This window comes from Gymnogyps californianus, chromosome 2 (assembly GCF_018139145.2).
Source record: "Gymnogyps californianus isolate 813 chromosome 2, ASM1813914v2, whole genome shotgun sequence".
NCBI classification, from domain to species: domain Eukaryota; kingdom Metazoa; phylum Chordata; class Aves; order Accipitriformes; family Cathartidae; genus Gymnogyps; species Gymnogyps californianus.
In genome coordinates, this window is record NC_059472.1 from 126,989,526 (window position 1) to 127,009,645 (window position 20,120).

Genomic DNA, 20,120 nt, shown 5'->3' on the forward strand with positions numbered 1-20,120 from the left:
ACTCATCCAGTTGAAGCCTATGCCACTAAGTCTTCATATTTTCTTTAGTTTAGCCAGCTTGGACAAAAGTAGTGGATTCGCCTATGCATCCTGCAAATCACATATTTCAATTGCAGTGCAGGCAAAGTCATATTTTTTTCATTTTAGTAGTGCTTTCCACCGTCTACGCCACTATCATAATAGCCTAAAAAGAACATTTTAATTCCTACTGATTTTGCTGCTACATATCTAGCAATGGCATCCATATATTTGAATGGAGATTAAATGAATACAGACAATTTATTTAACTTTTTTTTTTTCCAAGATCATTTTACAATGCCAAAACATCTCTGCATGCACATACTGTTTACTTTTTAGAGCAAAGTTTGGCTGCTGGGTTTCTAGTCACTGCCAGGCCCAACAGCCAGACTGGCACAGCACTTGTAATATGCAGAGCCATCAGTCACAGCATATAGTTTGAGTAAGAAATGTAGGTGGTTCAAAATCTTCAGCAGTCTCTAGCTAAACCTTGGCAAACGAGCTGCTGGCAAAACATAGCCTGGCGAAGGGAACAGAAGGAGGAAAAGCCAGCCAAAAAAAAAAAAAAGTGCAATTCTGTACATGGCACAATTCTGCAATTCTGTTTGTTTTTCTCTCCCTGCAGAAAAAAAGAGCAACTGTGGAAGACAGAGCAAATAACTGTTTAGATCAGCCCTTCTGCACTAGACAGAGGTTTTAACTTTGTATCTTTCATTCTGGTGCAATATTTGAACCCCATTTACCTTGTCTTATGAGCTACATCTATGATTAACAATAAAAAGCATACTCTGGAACTGTTGTGTAACAAAAGCATCTTGCAAAATAACCTGGGATCTACTTTTTTACTATCACTAGTTTCCAAGTCTCTTTGCAAACAGTACACAATGCAGTAAAAAAAAAAAAAGTAGAACTATTCTTCATGTTAATGATGCATTTCATCAATATTTTTTGCTCACCTAATCATACTCTTTGAAAGTCTCTATTTTTTTTTTATTGACAGCATGGTAAGTTTTGTGGACTCTTAGCTTATCATACTCTATCCATGTGGAACGTTTATTGAAAACAGACCATTTGCAAACAGACCAGGTCTATATATTTCTCACCTCTGGCCCAAGCATTGCTGCAGGATCTGTAATTGTTGACATTACTTCATTGATTAACTCAATAGGAATATCTCCTACAACCCTTGGTCTTTTTGAATCCTCCAGAGAATAGGGCTCATTATTTTTTCTCTTTTCCCCTATAAAACAAAACCAGGACAAATTAGAACCACCAAACTGTCACAGACTAGCCCTGTGAAGTCTAGCACTTCTGTTATATTCTTTAATTTGTATGCCAAGTTGGGGGATTTTTTTTAATCCCTATAGAAAGGGAGAAAGAGAAAGAAATGTAATCCAGACAATACTTATCACTGCTGCAATTTTGGCTTTGCGCTGGGATATTAGCATGAAGCAGGATGAATATACCTCTCCTCCTATACCTCTGTAAATTCACAGTGAAACTATTTGCTTTTCTTTTTGCTTCAACATCCTCTGCAGTGAACCTCTGTGCTGCTGTCTTGGAAGGTCAGTGCTCAATACACAAATTATAGCACATACTTTTGGATAACATAAAATCCCATTTGGGGATTCACTGGAATTAAGTATCCATGATAGATTTCTTTCACCCTTTTTGTAAACTAAGCAGCACGTACAGTCTGACATGTCACACATATTTGACTTAGAAAATCCATATAAAGTTTCCAAATCAAAATATACCACATAAATAATTAACTGCCCTACTAACTGTGGACCAACATGAAATATAGCAAAAGGAACTAGTTAAATTCATGAAAGAAAGTCCACCAAGGAATTGTAGAGATACAATAATACTGATAGAGCCAGCTGCTAGCTCAGGATTTATCGAAGCAGCAAACTGCCAAATACTAGGAAGGCACACAAACAGGAATATTACTCCATGGTTAACTTGTTCCTGTATTTTTTTCCCTAAAGATCTGCTAAAGGTCAGAGCCAGGATGCAGAATTTTGCCTTTGTGATCAGCACTTAGCAGTGAGATAAGTTAGTTTGGTTTTGTTTGGGTTTGTTTTTTTTTTCCTCCTAAGGAAAATCCATAATAGCTTTAAGATCTTCTTTTTGAAACAACCAGCTAGTTTAGGGCCCACTATGCCCACTATTTTACACATGGTACAGATTGTTTTCCCACAGCTATAGCACTCTAAATATATGAGGATCAAACTGTTCATTCTCCTTTTCAGACTTTGAAGCAGTACAATTGTTTTCTTAACAATAGAATTTTATTGTTAACTTTCCTTCATTGTGGAAACTTTTATTCCTATTCTTTATTTCTTACTTTTTAAACAGTTATTCATATGTGAATGGACTTTCCTTCTTATTTCCCCAGGGATTAATTTCTTGTTTTATACCAGAATTTTTTTAAGCAATTTGTCAAAAGCTTTCTGGAAATCCAGGTACACAAAACCCTTTCCAAATGCTCACCAATTCCTTCACAGATATGTACAAGTCGTGAGTTCTACAAAAGGCACATTGAATTTCCACACATCACATTACTCACACATTTATTCATTCCATTCTTAATCAGTTTATTATTGTTTCTTCTAATTGTCTGAAATAGGAGACTTAGAATTGACAGTTTCCTGCATTCTCTTAGAACTCCTTTAAAAACTAGTTTTGCATCTGTAGTGTGTCAGTTCTGTAGTGCCAAGGGCAATTCCAATGACAGCTCAGCTGCACAACTGAATAATTAGTTTGGCAATTCCATATTTCTTTTCAGAATCTCAAAAAATATAATTTTTCTAGTGACTACTTACTGCTCATTTTGATGATCTGTAACAAAAAAAAAATCTTCTATTCATTCCCACTTTTAAGACCATTTCCCAACTTGTCCCTCAAGGAAAGCTGCAGTTTAGGAGCCACCTTAAGTTCCACTGTAGCGAACACCGAAGCTAAGAATTCATTTAGCTTTTTCTACTTCCTTGAGGACTTACTTTACATGAGCTTATGATCATCTCTCTGACCTACAAACTCTCTTGACAGGCTCATTAATCCTGAGGTGTTTGAAAAAGGATTTATTAGGAGAATTTATGCATTCAACAACCTTTTTTTCCAAAAAACTTTTTTTTTTTTTTTTTAACCTGACCTCATTCAGATTTTAAATTTAACCTGGCTGGTGTGTTTGTACTTTTCTTTATTGCTCAAATGTATGCAATTTCAGTACCTTGAAAGATTAAAAAAAATAAATGCAATGGCCCCTTCTACTCTGTCTTTATTTAAACAAAACCTTTTTTCATGGCTCATAATACATTTACTCCAAGTAAAGTGTTTTTCAACAACCTCTGACACCAGCAGACCCTTCCCCATTTTAATTAAATTTAAATAAACCTTTTTTTTTTTTTTTTCCAAATACAGTTGCCATTTCTGCTAGTTAAACATTACCACAGTGGAGAAAAAAATATGTGTGTGCGTGTCTTTTAGCAAAAACACCTCAAGGTCGCTGTTGCAGAGTGAAGGCAATGGTCACCATATACTGCAACTACTGATAACATTGATAGAAGCCCAAAAGCAAGTCTCCCTCTTTGTTACCTAGGTTTGGGTCAAGGGCAGAAGAAACTTTGCGAGCAGGACTCATATTCCCACTGTTGGGTTGCTCCAGAGATGAAGGACTTGCACTGTATGAAACAGATCTTGCAACAGGAGGAGGACTGATAACTGCAATGGCATAAAAGACAAACACAAAAAAATCAGGACACGGAACCCATCACGGTGCTGACTGAAGGACTGTCACAATGAGGGACCCAACTTCACACCCACCACTTGCCAAGTAACAGTTAACGTTGTGCAACAGAGCAATGCCACCAGTTCCCAAGAGAGACATTAGAGCTTTATCTCAACATGTTTTTCTAAACTTCCACCTAACGACAGACCTAATGACAGACTTAGCTTTACTTCATTGCAAATATCAGGCTTTATTATTCTGCAGTGCTGAGCACAAGCTAAGAAAACAAACTTCCTTCACATACCTGCCAAGCCTGCTGGCGTTTAGCTTCATGAAAAGGCTTTTTGTAGGGGTCTATTGAAAAGCAAAATCTCATCGTTCAGCTTCAGCTGTCCACTTTAACAGTGTTCAAAGACTGGTTGGGCAAATCAAACTCAATAAAGGGAGAAGTTGTTACACCAGTTAAGAGGATGAAATTATTATTTTAAAAGGCCACAGACTAACATCTCTCTCTCTCTCTCTCCAATATTAAAAAAAAAAAAAAACCAAAACCACTCATCCCAAATCATCCAGTTTTCATTTCTGTCAGGACTTTTGGCAGGTGGGTGTGGGGGTTGAGGTGACAGCTCATAGTCTGGGCACCTGCAGTCCTTCTCTTTGCATTCCTTTATCCTGGTGTCATCACCAGCAACAGCTCTTTTGTGCCACATTCATGCCAAGAATCCAGTGCTTAAGAGGTGCACGTTAAAATGAAGCACTGCAGAAATGTACACGATAGAATGAACTCCGAGAGCAACATGATTTTAGAGTTGCAATGAACTTGTGCCTAAGGCATAATTCACCAGTTCATGGTGCAGACCAGGAATTTCTCACAAAAAAAGCCTGTATCTGTCACAGTGGAATTTCCCTACTACTCTAGGAAATTCACTATCAGATAAAGTGCTGACATGATGGTTTTGTCAACTGATAATCAACGACTGTTTCAAAATACTGAATTGTTACAGAATACTGAATTAAATACCTGAAAATTGAAGTCAACCCCTGAGCTGCATAAATGGATTTTAAATATTTTTGAGCAGGAAAGAAGAGGAGAAGGGGAAAGTAAAAGAAAACCATCATCAATGTCTTCCTGCAATTTTAGGGATGACTTACACCTCAGTACCCTGAGGAAAAGTGACTAAAGCTGCGGAATAGCCGATGAGGCACATAAATAAGAAACAAAGCAAGGAAAGGCTATAAAAAACCCCAAGAAAATCAAAGGCATGTGTGCAAAGGCAATGGGACATCTGATGTGGAAGGTCCCTACATCCCTACTGCTACAAGCTGGAGGTCTGGCATGGGTCCTCATGCGAGGGGACCACTGTCCAGCCAGTGACCCACTGAAGCCATTTATCCACTGACCATTCTCACTTGCCCACACTCAGTGCACTTGTGCCGCTTGAATACTCAAGACAATTTGCCTCAGCACTCAGCCTGCTCCACTTGCACCTTCAATTAGCTGGATTTCATCATCAAAATGGGATCTTTATATGAGGAAGCACCAGAGAGTCAGACGTGTGCTTACTCGAGGCAGACTGATTTCAGTATAGGCTGCTATTTATAAAGCTGCATATCTAAGTCTCGTTCCTTAGAATTCATCACTTGTACAGGTTTATCTTTATATTCAGGTGCTCCCTAATCCATCACTAAATGCAAATTACCTGTCTGGATTCCCAGCTGGCCAGTTCGGGAACTAGACACCATGAAATCCTGATCCCAAATGGGAGAATTCTGGCTGTACACTTCTTCTTCCAGCATCGACAGAAACCTAGGCACAAAATCAGGTGAAATATTAACTTAATAGGATCATTCAAAACAGGTTCTTTTTCAGAATAAGCATTTGCAACTTTTTTAAATTTAAAAATATTTACTGGTTCAGTAAGAAAATGCTGTTGGCCAATTCCTTTTAAAAAAAAAAAAAAAGACACACAAAATCACAAGCCAGAGTAGACATTAAGTATCTTAATTCAGTAGAGTGCTTTCATCTATGAAAACTTATCTTTGATTATAAGCAATATTTATCTAATTTGCAAATGCAGAAAGAAACAGTTACAAACTACTTCTACAGAACCAAACTGTGCACCAATAAGAAAGCTATGACTTGACAGATGCTAAGGTAGTCATGTTATACAATGATGACAAAATATGTCTATTTTGATAAACCAGTGTTTTGCAGATGCACTTGCTTTCTGCCTCTTACAGATTTATAAAATCCCAGTGTTAGTTGTTAACAGTGCTTTTAGGAAAATATTTTCATTCCTTTAAGTGTCCTACTGTAACATTTAATTGCATGTTTATGCTTGCATAACAGTATTTTTAATCTTACTTTGGTACACTTACAGAAATAGTGTGATTTTAAACCTCTCTTAGTATTATATGTGAGAGAAATTCCACAGATCAGACTATCCAGTATGCTTGCCTTCAAAGGGCTAATACATCAGTTCCCTCTCAGAAGCAAGACAGCTGCTTACCCTATGTTGCACAAAAGGGGTTTTCAGACCAGAAGTTGACACGGAACATTTTTACTCTCCAGAGTCATCTATATGTATAGAAACTGTCTAACTGAAACCAACAGGACTGTTGAGTAAGACTTTCTTGAACAGGGTAAGGATTTTCAGGATCAAGTCCTACTCTTGTATTTTATATATAGGACATTTATACCTAAGCATAGCAATATGCAGTGTTTCCTGCTATCTATACAGCTGATAATGGCTAAAAAGTTTGTAACAGCTACTTGACCATCTGTGATGGAGCAGAAGCACAAATTAAACTTTAGCCAAGGCTACGTTTACAGGCAGCACAGAGGCTCTGCATTCAGACCCCTTGGTGACTATTTCCTAGGTACACGCAGACATAACCTGTGGGTGCTCCCTTTGCCCAGGAAGGAGTGGCCGGGGCAGCCAGGAGCCCTGCACTGAAGGCAGGCACCGGCTCCAAGCTCTGAGCCGCAGCTCGTCTGCAGGGTTCACTCTGCTTAACCCCAGCAGAGAGACAAATGCTTCAGACAAGTACAGCCCATAAAAGATTGAAAATGTTATTCATATTTCCCACAGATCATCAGCAAACAGTGCTTGTCTTTCTTTTTTTCCCTAGCAGAATATTAAAAGGAACTGCAGTGAATAATAATGCTTTTCAAATTACTTATCTAGGCCGTAAAAGACAGTGGAAACATAGGGGCATACGCATACCTCCTTCCTCTGCAAATCTGCTCCTTGTATCAATGCAGTGTTAAGTCCTTTTGTATACCTATTTCAGGGCCAGATCGTGATCCTATTCCCAGATATACACAAACATTCCTGTATCCGTAACAGTCTACCCCAGAGACAGTTTACATTCTTCAAAATGGTAAAAGGCACTATTAATAATAGCAGGAGCAACAAAACCTGGGTCTACTCAGCTTTGGAAAGCTCATGTTGTTTTTCATTCCCCTGAGCACTAACCCAGCTCTAGCCCCAGACAGTAGCTTGCATAGCATCAGTGCAACCAGCTCTCCTGTCAGTGCCTTTGTTGTTAGGAGGGACAGACTTCTAAAATATGGGCTAGAGAGCCAAGCCACCCTCACAAAATAAGGATATTTTTTAAGTGATACACTATTTTAACAGGAAGCATACAATGAATGATCCTGTCACCACTGCCTCCCTTGACCACCAGTAAAATGTTTGAAATTAAGGACTGTCAAAGTTGAGCATGTTTCGAGACAAGTCTTTCTCCCACATACCCCAATATGTAATTATTGTTGTTTAATTGTGAGAGATCGTCATCAATATTCTAGTACTGGAACAGGTACTCAATATGAAATTCATGAGTTTAGGATTCACTGATGCAGCTTTATACTGACTACTCTCTTCTTTGTCAAATGAACACATCTCTTTTGGTGGTGGGGTGACTACTTTGTTCCCTATTACAATGTGGAATTAAACTGAAATTCTTAGGTGTATATAAACCCTAGCACAACACTCCCTTTTCTACTGCTCCATCACAAAAGCAGAAGCGAGCATACGTTTTTGGAGATTGGACCTATGTTGCTTCCAAGGACTACAGAACAAGAAAGTAAGTGACCAACAATACCTGTTAATAGGCAATAAGCACAATCCCCCAGCAAGATGAATAATCCTTTTTATAAAGTAAAGCCCTAGGACAAAATAAAACAAGTGGTTGTGTACATAAAATACACGAATTCAAGCTATGGCAGAAAAGAAAGCTGCAGTATCTACTCGTTACTGAATAAAAGGAGAAATTATTTTAAGCTGCAGGTAACTTTTCCATTTCCATGCCAAAGTTGCATACTACTGGTTAACCTTGAATGCAGGCACATTGCGACCCCTTACTTTGGAAAATGGGTGAGGATTAGCGTTCGTTTCTCTTGAGGAAGCTTGTCTTTTTCTTGCCTGGCCTGCTCCAGCAGTTGCCGTCTCATTACAGTAAAAACGGAGCGAAGCAATGTCCTACCGAAAACCTGGGTGGTTTCATACCGAGGTAGACTGTCACAAAACTGAGGGACATTGCAATAACAAAGCCACCTGTAAAGGGGAAAAAAGCCAGATAATTATCACTGTCTAACACATGAATTAATGCAATAAAACCACTAACCACATCACTTATAACACAGCTGAGAGCTCTATGAACATGTAAATCAGTTCCACATCAAGTCTGGACAGAGTTAAGCAGCATTTATATTGCCCAGTTTTTTAAAGAAATGACAGCCAAGTACTTTTAAGTCTCCATATATTCTTTTTCTCTGCCATCTAGTTTCCACAAAGCACTCTTTTTCCAGACAATAATCATAGATCACATAAAATTCATGTTGATGTCAGGGATTTTCTCCACAGCTCATTCATTCAGCCTCTCACGACTCCTGCCTGCGACTCCAGAGACCCTTAGCCTGGCCCATTTTCCCCTCTTTAAACTTCTACATTTCCCCACATAGATGCTAAAGGGGTGACACTTTTAACTAGCTCCATCCCAGTCTGACTGGACTCCCACCCTGGTCTCCCACCAGCTGGCTTCTTCCCATTACACCCTGACTTGATACTCTTTCATTTACCAGTAACTCCCTCCGTAACGAGTTTTGCATTAAGAAGTACATATGAAAATATAGCATGTCACGTTAGTCTTCTTGGACAAGGGATCATGGTACTGAAGAGGTAAATCAAGAGTACACTATGTACGTCACAGTATCTGTTAATTTTATAAACAACATTTCGGTATCTGCGTGTAAGTGAACAGTCAATGGTATCTGTAACTTTAGCAGAATCAGACCACAACCATTATGAAAGCTCCAACAATGAAAAGAAAATGTTAAGAACTGGATGCAAACAGACTGTGCTGGATCCTGTACGGGTTTTCTCATCCAGACCTAAAGTACAGCCTGTCTCAAAATGCTCTCCCAAACTCTTGTGTCTTAATCTTTGCAAACACAAGAGTTGCAAAAGAGTTGTGAGATACAGCTGTTTGCAGACCTCTACTCCCTGTTCTTGACTGATAAAGCATACCTCTCACAACGCAAGGATGTGTGCAAAACTCTGATACAGTTTCACTCAAATCATCAGGTTTTCAAATGAAATCAGTGACTGTAAGAATTCGCGAGGTGCACCCGTGGTGCACAGCAGCTTCCTCAGCACCCTGAGCAGTGCCTCGAACACCACGGAAGGGAGAAGCTCACAATGACACATTAGATCAGATGGAAAGAGGCGGCACTTTGGGTCGGAGGGAACCTTAGGGACTTGTGGGCAGGAAGGTTTGAGAAACCACAAGTGACAAAATGATTAACAAAAAAAGTCACCAACCAGAGCCAATGCTAGCTACTGATTCCTAATAAAAGTTGACTCCAACCAACCCTGGCTATCTGACATCTGTATCACAAACAAATGGAGATCAATGACCCACCAAACATGGTCTTAGGAGCCCCATGGATTATCAGTAACTGTCCTTTACGCCAGGTACTTATTTGAGGTGACAGGTCATCTGAGACCATCCCAGTAGGACACAGACACAGCGCAGTCTGCCATATCACCAGCCACGGTCTCAACTCACACCAGGGTTTGCTGTTCTCCTTCACAGAGCTGAGGTTTGTCAGAGGAAAGGCCACCAGGAAAGCAGGCAGAAGGCAGTGCTTGTCCTCAGCCAGAAGTGTCCCTGGCCGTTCCTGGGAACAAGTGTGCTGACAGAGACGTTGGCTAACTGCTGCCTGCGCTCACAGGCAGCACGTTAACTGTTGCCTGCACTGGCAGGAACCTTAACTGCTGTCTCCGCGCTAACTGAAAAAGGCGTTGCACTATTGGTACGAGAAAAGCAAAATTAAAGACAGACCCGGCTTTTTATCCTAGCTCTTCTTCCCCCAGTGTCTATGCTATTCCTTTGAATTCTGACAACGTATTAAAAGGTCATAACAAGAACTATCATTTTAAGGAACCTAATAATATCTATTCACCATTTAGCATTCAAGCACTTACAAAATTATTTTAATTTTTCAAATCTTCCATTATTTTGTTTCAAAATGTGACGCTTTACAATGCTTAATATTATCTTTTTTTTTTCCTCAAGTTGAATAATGAATTGCCTGAATCTTTAGTACATGAAATAAGGATCTTACATAAGGCTCATATCTTAAGAAGACTGAGAGCAACTTTGCAAACACAGGACGTGCAAAAGCAGTGTTAGATACAGATGTTTGCGACCTCTACTCCCTGTTCTTGGCTGATAAAGCACACCTCAAAACACAAGGATGCATGTGAAACTCTGATATACTCTCACTAAAATCCTCAGGTTTTCATATAAACTCCAGGACTGCAAAAATTCACAAGCTGCACCTATGGCGTACAGGTACTGGTGTATTCCTCAAGTGTGTTGTAAGCAAGACTTGTAACAAGCAAAAGCAGCGTTACCTGGTATAATTCACTTTATACCCCGCAATATCATCATTGGGTGATCTTAGTCTTCGCTGAGAAGGTGTCTCCAGGTGCCAGTAGTTAATGCGGTTCAGAAACATTTTAGCCAGTTCCACTATTGTTTGCCTCTCCTTTGAGGGTAAGTGGCTAAATTTGTACTGCACAAAATTATTCACACCCTTAAAACAGAAGAAAATTATGTTTAATTATTTAGCCATAATTTTTGTAGAGGTGTCCTCGAACATTCCTCACTTTATGTTTATTAACCCTGAACTTGCATTACATGGGAAACAAAACAAATACCAGACCATTAAGTCCTTGCTCAGCTACTCGTGTAGCTGCCACAAGCTGGTTCCCCTGTACACAGCAGCAGGTACATCCAGATATTTTTATTCTATCCACCTCCAGCAGCTGACTTAAAGGGAGAGAAGGAAAATTCTTTATTTTTCCTTGCTTCTCAAAGTAAAAAACTTTGCCAGGGAACAGAGAAAGATCCAGTAGGCTTTCTTCTATATGCTCACATATGCACGATTTTGCTGATAACCATGCTGCATAATTTATTTTCTCTGTACATCAAGTATCACCTACAAACCTCTCCAACTACTTTTAAATAGTAGACTAGGGCTTGTGGACTTCCAGTGAAGTTTGTGTCTACACATCATATTATTTCTTCAAGAAGTGCCAGTATTTCACAAGTATGTCCCCTCATTGCAATTTGTATACTGTCCATTTTAAAAAAAAACTACTGAAGACAATTAAAATGTGTGACTAAAAGTGCTGCAATACATATATATTATAAATCAACTATAATACTCTTGCTTAGCAAAGAATTTTGTGTTATTGAGTTGCTGAACTGCTAAAAACAGAATTGAAAATATCAGTCTATTTTAAGGGAAAATTATTTCAAAATAAACTGTAAGAAGAATTACCCTTTCATCTCTACGCTTTACTTTCTTAAGCAAATTGAACAGTATGAAGAATGTGACAAAAAATTATATTGTACAAAACCTTTTTAATAGTGTATTTTAAGGACTAGGAGTGTATGGAGATTACATACACTTATTCTTTGTTTATATTCAAACTAAAGGAGAACTTAAGGCGAAGACTTCTGAGAAATTCACCAATAAAATGTTTTGATTTTCCTAAATTTTAAGAAGTGAGAGTTGCAAGGAAATAATTACTACACATAACAGCCTTCACATTTAAAATACGCTGTTTAACAATAAAGCATCCATTCATCCACTGATGGGAAAACACTGAGCTCCTGTTTCAGCAAGGTATGTGAGCCTCTGCTTGGTCTCACTGGAGCTAATGGGCCCACTTGTGTGCCAAAAGTGCATTCTCATGAGCTTGCTTAACCAAATCTGAATTTGTCATATGTTCTTCATGCATTGAGAGTTACAAAAGCCTCAGTTATTCTTTGGTTTCGGCTTTGTTTTTTGTTGTGCACCCTTTGAAACAGAAGGCTATGATCTCACTGAATTGGATTGTAACATTTTCATTGATTTACAGAAGACAAGTGCCATTTTAATATTGGATTTCAAAACTTCAACAGCATTTTTCATCACTTGAAACAAAGAAAGATTAGAACCGCCACACATAAAAGTAGTATTTTAAGTTCATTCTCTAAAACCACAAAAGCATAAGCTGAATGATGAGAGAAGTCAAATAATGTAACTATTGTACCAACACTAAAGGAGAAGTAGTGGCGATCTCCTACAGTCCCCTACTTTGTTTTAAGTAATACACAGAAACATCTGCAGACTGCCTAAAATGCCATGTTTTCAAAACCAGTGCCTACGTTTACAAAAAGACAAAAAAACAAAACCCAAAACAAACAAACAAACCAACCCCCCAAAACCCCACCAAACCAAAAAAACCCCACACCAGCCAAACCCACATTTTGACTGTTTACCTGTTCAATGCTAGGTTTCTCAAACGGGGGACTTTCCAAAGATCCTTCTACTACAGGTTTTCCCATCTGTAAAATGCACTTCCTCAAAAGCTGTTAAAAATATACAGATTTTTTAAAAATTAGCATATTTGCATACAAAGGGTCAAGGGAAGTCACAGGTGCACAACACACTGCAAACAGTGTTGAAAATCTCCTGGCTATATATCTGCTTGTTTAGTCATCTAAATTTATAGCTAGTAAACTTCACTGTGAATTCACCTTCTTTGAAATGTATAGAAGAGGCTTCCCTGAGCAAATGTAGGCAGCTAAGTTAGCATTTATGTCAACTGACTTTTCCCAATGTGTAAGTGAAGATGGCAAGGCTTGCAGGTTGCGCAGCTTATAGATGGGACTCAGGGTCAGCTCCTCAATCATCTGGATGACTTTTGGAGTAAGATACGGTGCACTGCAAGTACCAGAACATCTAGCCCATACTTTTCTCTCACACTAGAGAAAAAAGTCTCACCAGATAAAGTCAATACACGCATGAGGGGCAGTGAAATTCGCTTATGTGTCAGAGAGTGAAAAATCTGAGAAGATACTACACAAGTTCAGCTTACTTTGAACAGGTAGAAATAAACTTGCTTGGTGTCTGCATCTTCTTCTTTGTGGACACAGGTAAACAGATATTCCACATCCAATACAATCCCCAGGAGCCTATTCATTTCTTCTTCAGACACATTCTCCAGGTGAGAAACATGAGCAGCTAAATGAAATAAAAATCCAAACCTGTAAAAAGCCTACTGAGAGAACCAATAGCACAAGTATTCCCCCGGATATCTCAAACTAAGCCATAATGGTAAAGGCATTGATCCTGTAATAACCTATTTAAACCGAACGTCTTATCAGAGGTAACTGAAATATGTGTCACATCGGAGCAATTTGTAAAGGTAGTCCAGTGGTGGCAAATCCCACAGCAGAAGAACAACAGCTGGTTGGAATCACAGTGTCTGTTAACACTTAAAACAGACCACACAAGTCCTGTCTGTATTAATATGTTACAATATATAAATAACTACATACTTTTTTGTCCAAGAGCTATGCTTTTGAGACAAGGTTTCCTGACTAAAGAAAATAAATCCATAATTCCCATAAATTAGGCAATCCAGGTGTTGATGCAAGTAGCACCTTATTCTATGAAGAGTAAAAAAAAAAAAAATCAGCTCTGTAAATAGGCTTTTTGTTTTAAACCAGACATTATTGGCTAAGTCTCTTACTTTCATATCACGTAACGTCAAACTATGCTTTGTGCACACTATATTAACAAAGCTTTTGCAGATTCTACATGCTCATTTGTTCAGAAGTTTACAAAAAAGCATCTTTCAACGTATCATAATTTCCAAGTGACAAACTCCCTTTTATCATATCCAAAGGTAAATACGGTCCCACATCTGTAATTTTCAAAAGCTTGAGGTTTGTATGCATGAAGCGGGACATTCATTTCAAGCTGGCTTGAACAACTGGCCGCAGGAAGAGAGAAGGCAATTTAAAACAAAAAGTCAATTCCCAGAAAGAAGGTATTTGCATTACAAAACACAACGATCTTCGCTGACTCAGGGCAATGCACACGGTATGCATATCCTTTCCTCTGAAAGGACAGGAAAATATCCTTTAAAAGAAAAGGAAAACTATTTAAAAGGTTGGGCATATTAGTTTTTCTATATTTTAATAACTTTTATCAATATTTACTTCTTAGCTAATTATTATATTATCTTAAATATGCCAATGTGATTAGGACTGGTAAGAAATTTTCAACATAAATCTGATTCCTTAGAGGAGGAGGAAGTGGGGAGAAATAACACTTGAAAACAATCATATTTATTGGCCACTCAGCAAAGATGGTTTGTTTTGGGAAGTTTGGTATGACACCTGCCAAAACGTTTGAATTCAATAAATTCGTGCAGCTTCAAGTAAAAAGGACACCGTAGCTCAGAACGTTAAAAAGATGCCAGCAATTGTTTCCACTTAAATTAACATTTATAATATAGTGTCTAATAAATAGAAAGGGGGATGGCCACCATGAGCTTTCTATAAGGACAAATGTTCAACATTCTGGGCAGAGTAAAACAATTTCATTTCTGTCCTTGAGCCAGATATGAAGGTTTAATATTCCCAGCTGTCTGTTCTGATCTTGTAAAAGTAATAAATACTCTCCTAGATGAGAATTGCATTAGAAATTGATAACATACTAAAGAAACCTTGCACTCAACTAACAAATGAATAAAACATCAGCATAAGAAGCCATTTCCATGCAGTTTCCATAACAATACTGAAAGTTACCTTGACTATTTAGTGGCCGTATTTAAACATTTTATTAAACTAGAGAATTATTACCCATACGGTGAATCTAAAAGTAACATAAGTGTTTTACCAGCATGTATTTACTACTGGTTACCATTTACTGTAGAGTCACGAATGTTTGTGCATCACCCCAGCAAACTATCTTTCTTCATATGTTCACAGCCCGTTCCCAAATTCTTGTGGCCATTAGTAAACCTTTTATTAAAATCAAAGGTTTAGTACGCTAACGTCAAATACTGCGTTACTCTTGACTAGAGTTACACAGTCCCATTCATCTGCATTGCCCAACCAGTATACCCTTCCTCAGCTGCTGTTATGCTTGCAAAAAAATAATAAAAAAATAAAAATCAAAAAAATCACAAGTATAGGTTGCTACAGCATGCAGAAGAAAGCAAGCAGAAAGAGCAAGGCCAATGCAATGATATGAAGACCTGAAAAATAGCAAGTTAATTATTTTAGTTGTGCAACTTCAATAACCAAGTACTTGAGTGTATGAATTAGGAGCAGTGAGAAAACAGATTAATGAGGAGTGTTTCCACAGGCTATCTCAAAATCAGTGTGTACATAAAAACACTAGTAATGTATATAGGACAGGCAAACCAAGAAATACCCAGATACGCTACGTGAAGGTGCATAGCAGGAACTGAAGGCAGTGCTGGGAAAAAAAGAGAGACTAAGTGTGTATATAGTGTACTAGCACATTAACTAACTAGTTTTAAAAGTGACTCAAGACTGAAAATGTTTACCAACAGGAAAATGCTCACTGTAACACAGGAGAAACCAATCAAATATAAAAGAGCAAAGAGCCTCTGACTATGTAACACCTGGTCTTGAGGCTGGTGGAGAGTGAATTCTCCCAGCACCCAATTCAGTCACCCCTTCACAGTGTTATGGTAGTGACCCAATACGTCACCCAAATAAAAGAAATACTCATTAAAAATGCAGTATTGAGCCAAGCTGTGGGGCTAAGCCACAAATAGAAGAATATGAGTTGTAGGTAAGTAGACAGAAATAAGCTCGATAAGCTAATATGCACTGCCAAACAGATTTATGCACCAAAAACTGCACTGGCTTGAAGATTGAACCATACCCCCAAAAAGAGATGTCTGAAGCAAGACTAATGTCTAAGATTACCTTTAGAAGAAAATAATAAATTAAAAAAAGGCAAAAAACCCGAACATCCTACATTTTACATCAGGTATGGCTTCAACCACTACAGGAATTTCTACATCGCTATTTCAATGGCTCTCCGAGGAAGAGAAAATGCAGCGCAGATGATAATCTGAAGCCTACACACTTTGTGGTCAGTCTGGTTTTAAAGGCATTCAGCAGGAACACGCTAATGTGGAGGAGATGAATAGGAAAATTATCTTGGAAAACACCACTGAAAGACATATTTTTGCCAGTAGTATGAGGAAGCAGACAGCAATTAATTTCAGTTATTTCAAATGAAACATCATCCTCATTAGCTACAGTCGGAAGAATAAGAAGCTTTACCTTTTCTAAAAAGAGCAATAAATAAAAATACAGTTTGTTCCATAAGGTACATTTCACTGGTACTGGTTTTACAGTAGAGGTTTTCCCTGGTTCCCTAGCTAACAAGCGATTTAAGATTTTTTAATAGACCAAAAACAGCCTCAGCCTTTAGAAGAGCTGAGTTTTCCTACAAAATACATAGCATCCACAAATTCTGCTGAAGAACCAGGAACTGACAGACACAACATCTTGTAAGACTGAAAAAAAAAAAAAACCCCAAACAAAAAAACCCCTCTATCTTCAAAGGCCAGGAATGAAAGGGACGGGTAACACAAACTACCCTAACTGCATAACCAAAAGCAGCACTGAGAAGCTGCATGATGAAAGGCTGAAACTTGGCTAAAGCAACCGAACTATCTGTGATACTACGTATTTGTTAATCTTCTCCTGCAAGCAAACCCAGAGATCTGGGATATCACAAAAGGAAAGAAATCTGCTGAAAAGCCCAGAAATAGATCAAATGTAATGAGAGCATAAAAAGAAAAGAGAATACAAACAGAAATAAATGCCCATTTAAAAAAAAAAAAAAGTATTCCACACAAGTACAACATTATTTTCAAAAGTTAAAAAAAAAAAAAAAAAGATCCTTTGTGAAGGTTTTAGATTTCCTTTTTCTTATTTCACTGTCCTAAGTTTTGGACATCAACAAAAACTCAATAGCAACTGGTTATTTTCAATTAATTCTGACTTTTATTTTAGCTCAACTTTTATCCAATATTTGCTAACGTATACAGAAAAAGTCATCAGCTTTTATTTTGGATAAGCACAAATTCTTAAAAAAAAATACAGTGATTCACCATTCTTTTTCAGGCTATGTGAGTAACAAATCATTATTTATTATTAGTCTGGGGAAAAAAAAAAAAAACAAAACACCACAGCAGTATTTAACAGTGGATTTTGAGCAGTTGCTTCCAAGATATGCAAGCTGTCTGCACAATAACTTAGACAATGCTAAGATGTACAACCTCAGTATTATTTTCTGTGACACAGAAAAGGCACAGTTCTTTTTGTAGGTAAGAGTACCTGCTTTAGCAATGTTCAAGAATATTTTATAGTTTATTCTACAGTAAGAAAACAGAATACAGCTTACAGAGTCATTCACGTTGTAACTAAGGCAGCTGACAGATAAAACAATGTGAGGTTAACGCATATGTTACACAAAGTATTAAAATTGTTATGGGCAGCTGTCCTGGTTTCAGCTGGGACAGAGGTAACGCTCTTCTTAGTAGCTGGTACAGTGCTGTGTTTTGGATTTAGTGTGAGAATGATGTTGATAACACCCTGATGTTTTAGTTGTTGCTAAGTAGCGCTTATCTTAGGCCAAGGACTTTTCAGTTTCCCATGCTCTGCCAGCAAGCAGGTGTGCAAGAAGCTGGGAGGGAGCACAGCCAGGACAGCTGACCTGAACGAGCCAAAGGGGTATTCCATACCATGGAACGTCATGCCCAGTATATAAACAGCGGGGAGTTGGCTGGGAGGGGTGGATCGCTGCTCGGGCATCGGTCAGCGGGTGGTGAGCAATTGCATTGTGCATCACTTGTCTTTTCTTGGGTTTTATTTCTCTCTTTTTTTTGTTATATTCCTTTTCACTACAATTATTATTATTATATTTTTATTATTATTATTTAGTATTACATTTTATTTTACTTTAGTTATTACATTGCTCTTATCTCAACCTACGAGTTCTGCCTTCTTTCCCGATTCTCCTCCCCATCCCACCGGGAGCAGGGGGAGGCGGGGGGGGGGTGTGTGTGTCAGGGTGTGAGGGAGCAGCTGAGTGGTGCTTGGCTGCTGACTGGGGTTAAACCACGACAGTAGCTTAACAGTGTTTTTGCATTTTAACAACTTAGAATGTCTGGGTTGTTAGAAGTTGTACCTTAGTTCAATTTTTTCAAAACTCATTTTAGGATATTTCCGACATATTTTAATCTAAGTTATTGACATTTATGTCAAATGGTAACCCCCATTTCTAGGTCTTGGCATGGCATCTTGACTTGGGTCTCACAAGAGTAGAGATTTCTGGGTATAGGCACGTGGACTGCAGGAAAAAGGCAAAAGCTTACCCAGCGTGTGGCTGCAGCTGCGGCAGGGTTCAGCGAGGCTGACAACCGCCTGCTGCAGCTCTGCCCGGGGGGGCGTGGGAGGCGGGTTGGGGTTCTTCCAGCCATTGCATTTACAGGATTCCTCAGCCTGAAATCAAAGCAAAGGGGATATCGATCAACACTGTAAAACACAGGAACTTGCTGAAACGGTGTTATTTCAAAAGCAATAAAAAGTAACATTATTAATTACAAGTTGTTTTTTTGTTTTGTTTTGATGTTTTTGGGGGGGGGATTTTCAGGGTGTTTTGTTGTTGTTGCTTTGTTTGTTTTTGCTTTTTTAGCTACCACAGAGCTAGACTTTATTTTCTAGAAATAATCAGAAATAGAATAGTATCCCAAACAGACAGATTAACACAGTTCTGGCAGGCAAACTGTGCTCGGAAAAATACATTCACAAACTCTGGCTAATTCCTTCACAGAAAGCCCTCACTCTAGTGAAAGAAGTATTCAAACATTTACTGGTATATCAACATGTACAGATCCTGCCACTGAGATGGTTTTCATGATTTAAACACAAACAGGTTATCTTAACAGGCAACACATTTAACACTGCCTTATCAGCTATACTGGCAACAAGGAATCATGCAACTAAAAACAAACCCATGACAACCCACGAAGGGTTAACTAAATACTGAAATAGGCAAACAATAACCACACACTATTGGAGAAAGCTGTCCAAAGCAAGCCTTGGCCACAAAAGCAACGGATGCCAAAGACAGTGACAATACCAATGCAACCTGCTGCTAACCCTGGAAAGTTTATTTACGCTCACCGAGTGTGAAACATCACTGATAGACTGCAGCTAAAAGGGGTGACCATGAAGGGCGAGGTTGTGACTTTGGTAATCATGTCTCAAATCATTCAGAAGTTTGAAGTACCAATTCTAGTTATCCAAAGAGCAGCTTTATAAGAGGAGATTTTCTTCTGCATATCCAAAAGATCTTAGTTATTCTGATGGTAAAGTGCTTCTAATATCAGTCATACTCTTATTTGAAGATCTAATCGGAAGGAAAGTGTGCTTTTCTACAGTTCAGAGATATCTGTGCACTGGGCTGTAACACGAAACTCATGAATTTGCAGTGCCAAGACCTCAGTGAGGAAAGTATGCCAACCGCTGCATAATATTTATGACTGAAACAACCTTAGTAGGAAATATTGTAATGTTAATATATCCAGCACTAATGTGTCATTTTTCAAAACCGATTCTGAATATATTTAATGCAATCTATTTCAGGAACCTATTTCATTTTCCTTTTATGTTTCTAAATCCCATCTTACCTAAGGAAGAAGCACCCAGGAGAAGCAGAAAGGAACACAGCTTGAGAGTTCCTAAGACTGACAGCTTTGTAGATTGATGGTAAATTGTTCTTCCAAACTAATTTCAATATTCAGCAACCTGAGCACCAAGAAAACTGCTGCCTGCAGTTTGCTGAGCACCACATGATGTTTTTACCATCTCTGACGCTTAAGTATTTATCCGGCTGGGCTCCTGGCCCCAGGTGCCATGGCCTCTGCCTGCGCCTGGGGCAGTCTGGCAGGTACAAAGGGGT

General features: G+C 38.5%; 1 protein-coding gene across 1 annotated transcript in view; it reads right to left on the reverse strand.

Annotated features, from left to right (window-relative positions):
- The window catches only part of KAT2B (lysine acetyltransferase 2B), a 45,902-nt gene that overhangs the window by 18,442 nt on the left and 7,340 nt on the right, over window positions 1-20,120 (reverse strand). The window contains exons 2-9 of the mRNA XM_050890814.1: window positions 18,532-18,658; window positions 13,192-13,337; window positions 12,593-12,682; window positions 10,675-10,856; window positions 8,119-8,310; window positions 5,452-5,558; window positions 3,619-3,744; window positions 1,122-1,258 (exon numbers count right to left, since the gene is read on the reverse strand). Of these exons, the coding sequence (XP_050746771.1) occupies window positions 1,122-1,258; window positions 3,619-3,744; window positions 5,452-5,558; window positions 8,119-8,310; window positions 10,675-10,856; window positions 12,593-12,682; window positions 13,192-13,337; window positions 18,532-18,658 (1,107 nt within the window). The remainder of the gene's footprint in view (window positions 1-1,121; window positions 1,259-3,618; window positions 3,745-5,451; window positions 5,559-8,118; window positions 8,311-10,674; window positions 10,857-12,592; window positions 12,683-13,191; window positions 13,338-18,531; window positions 18,659-20,120) is intronic.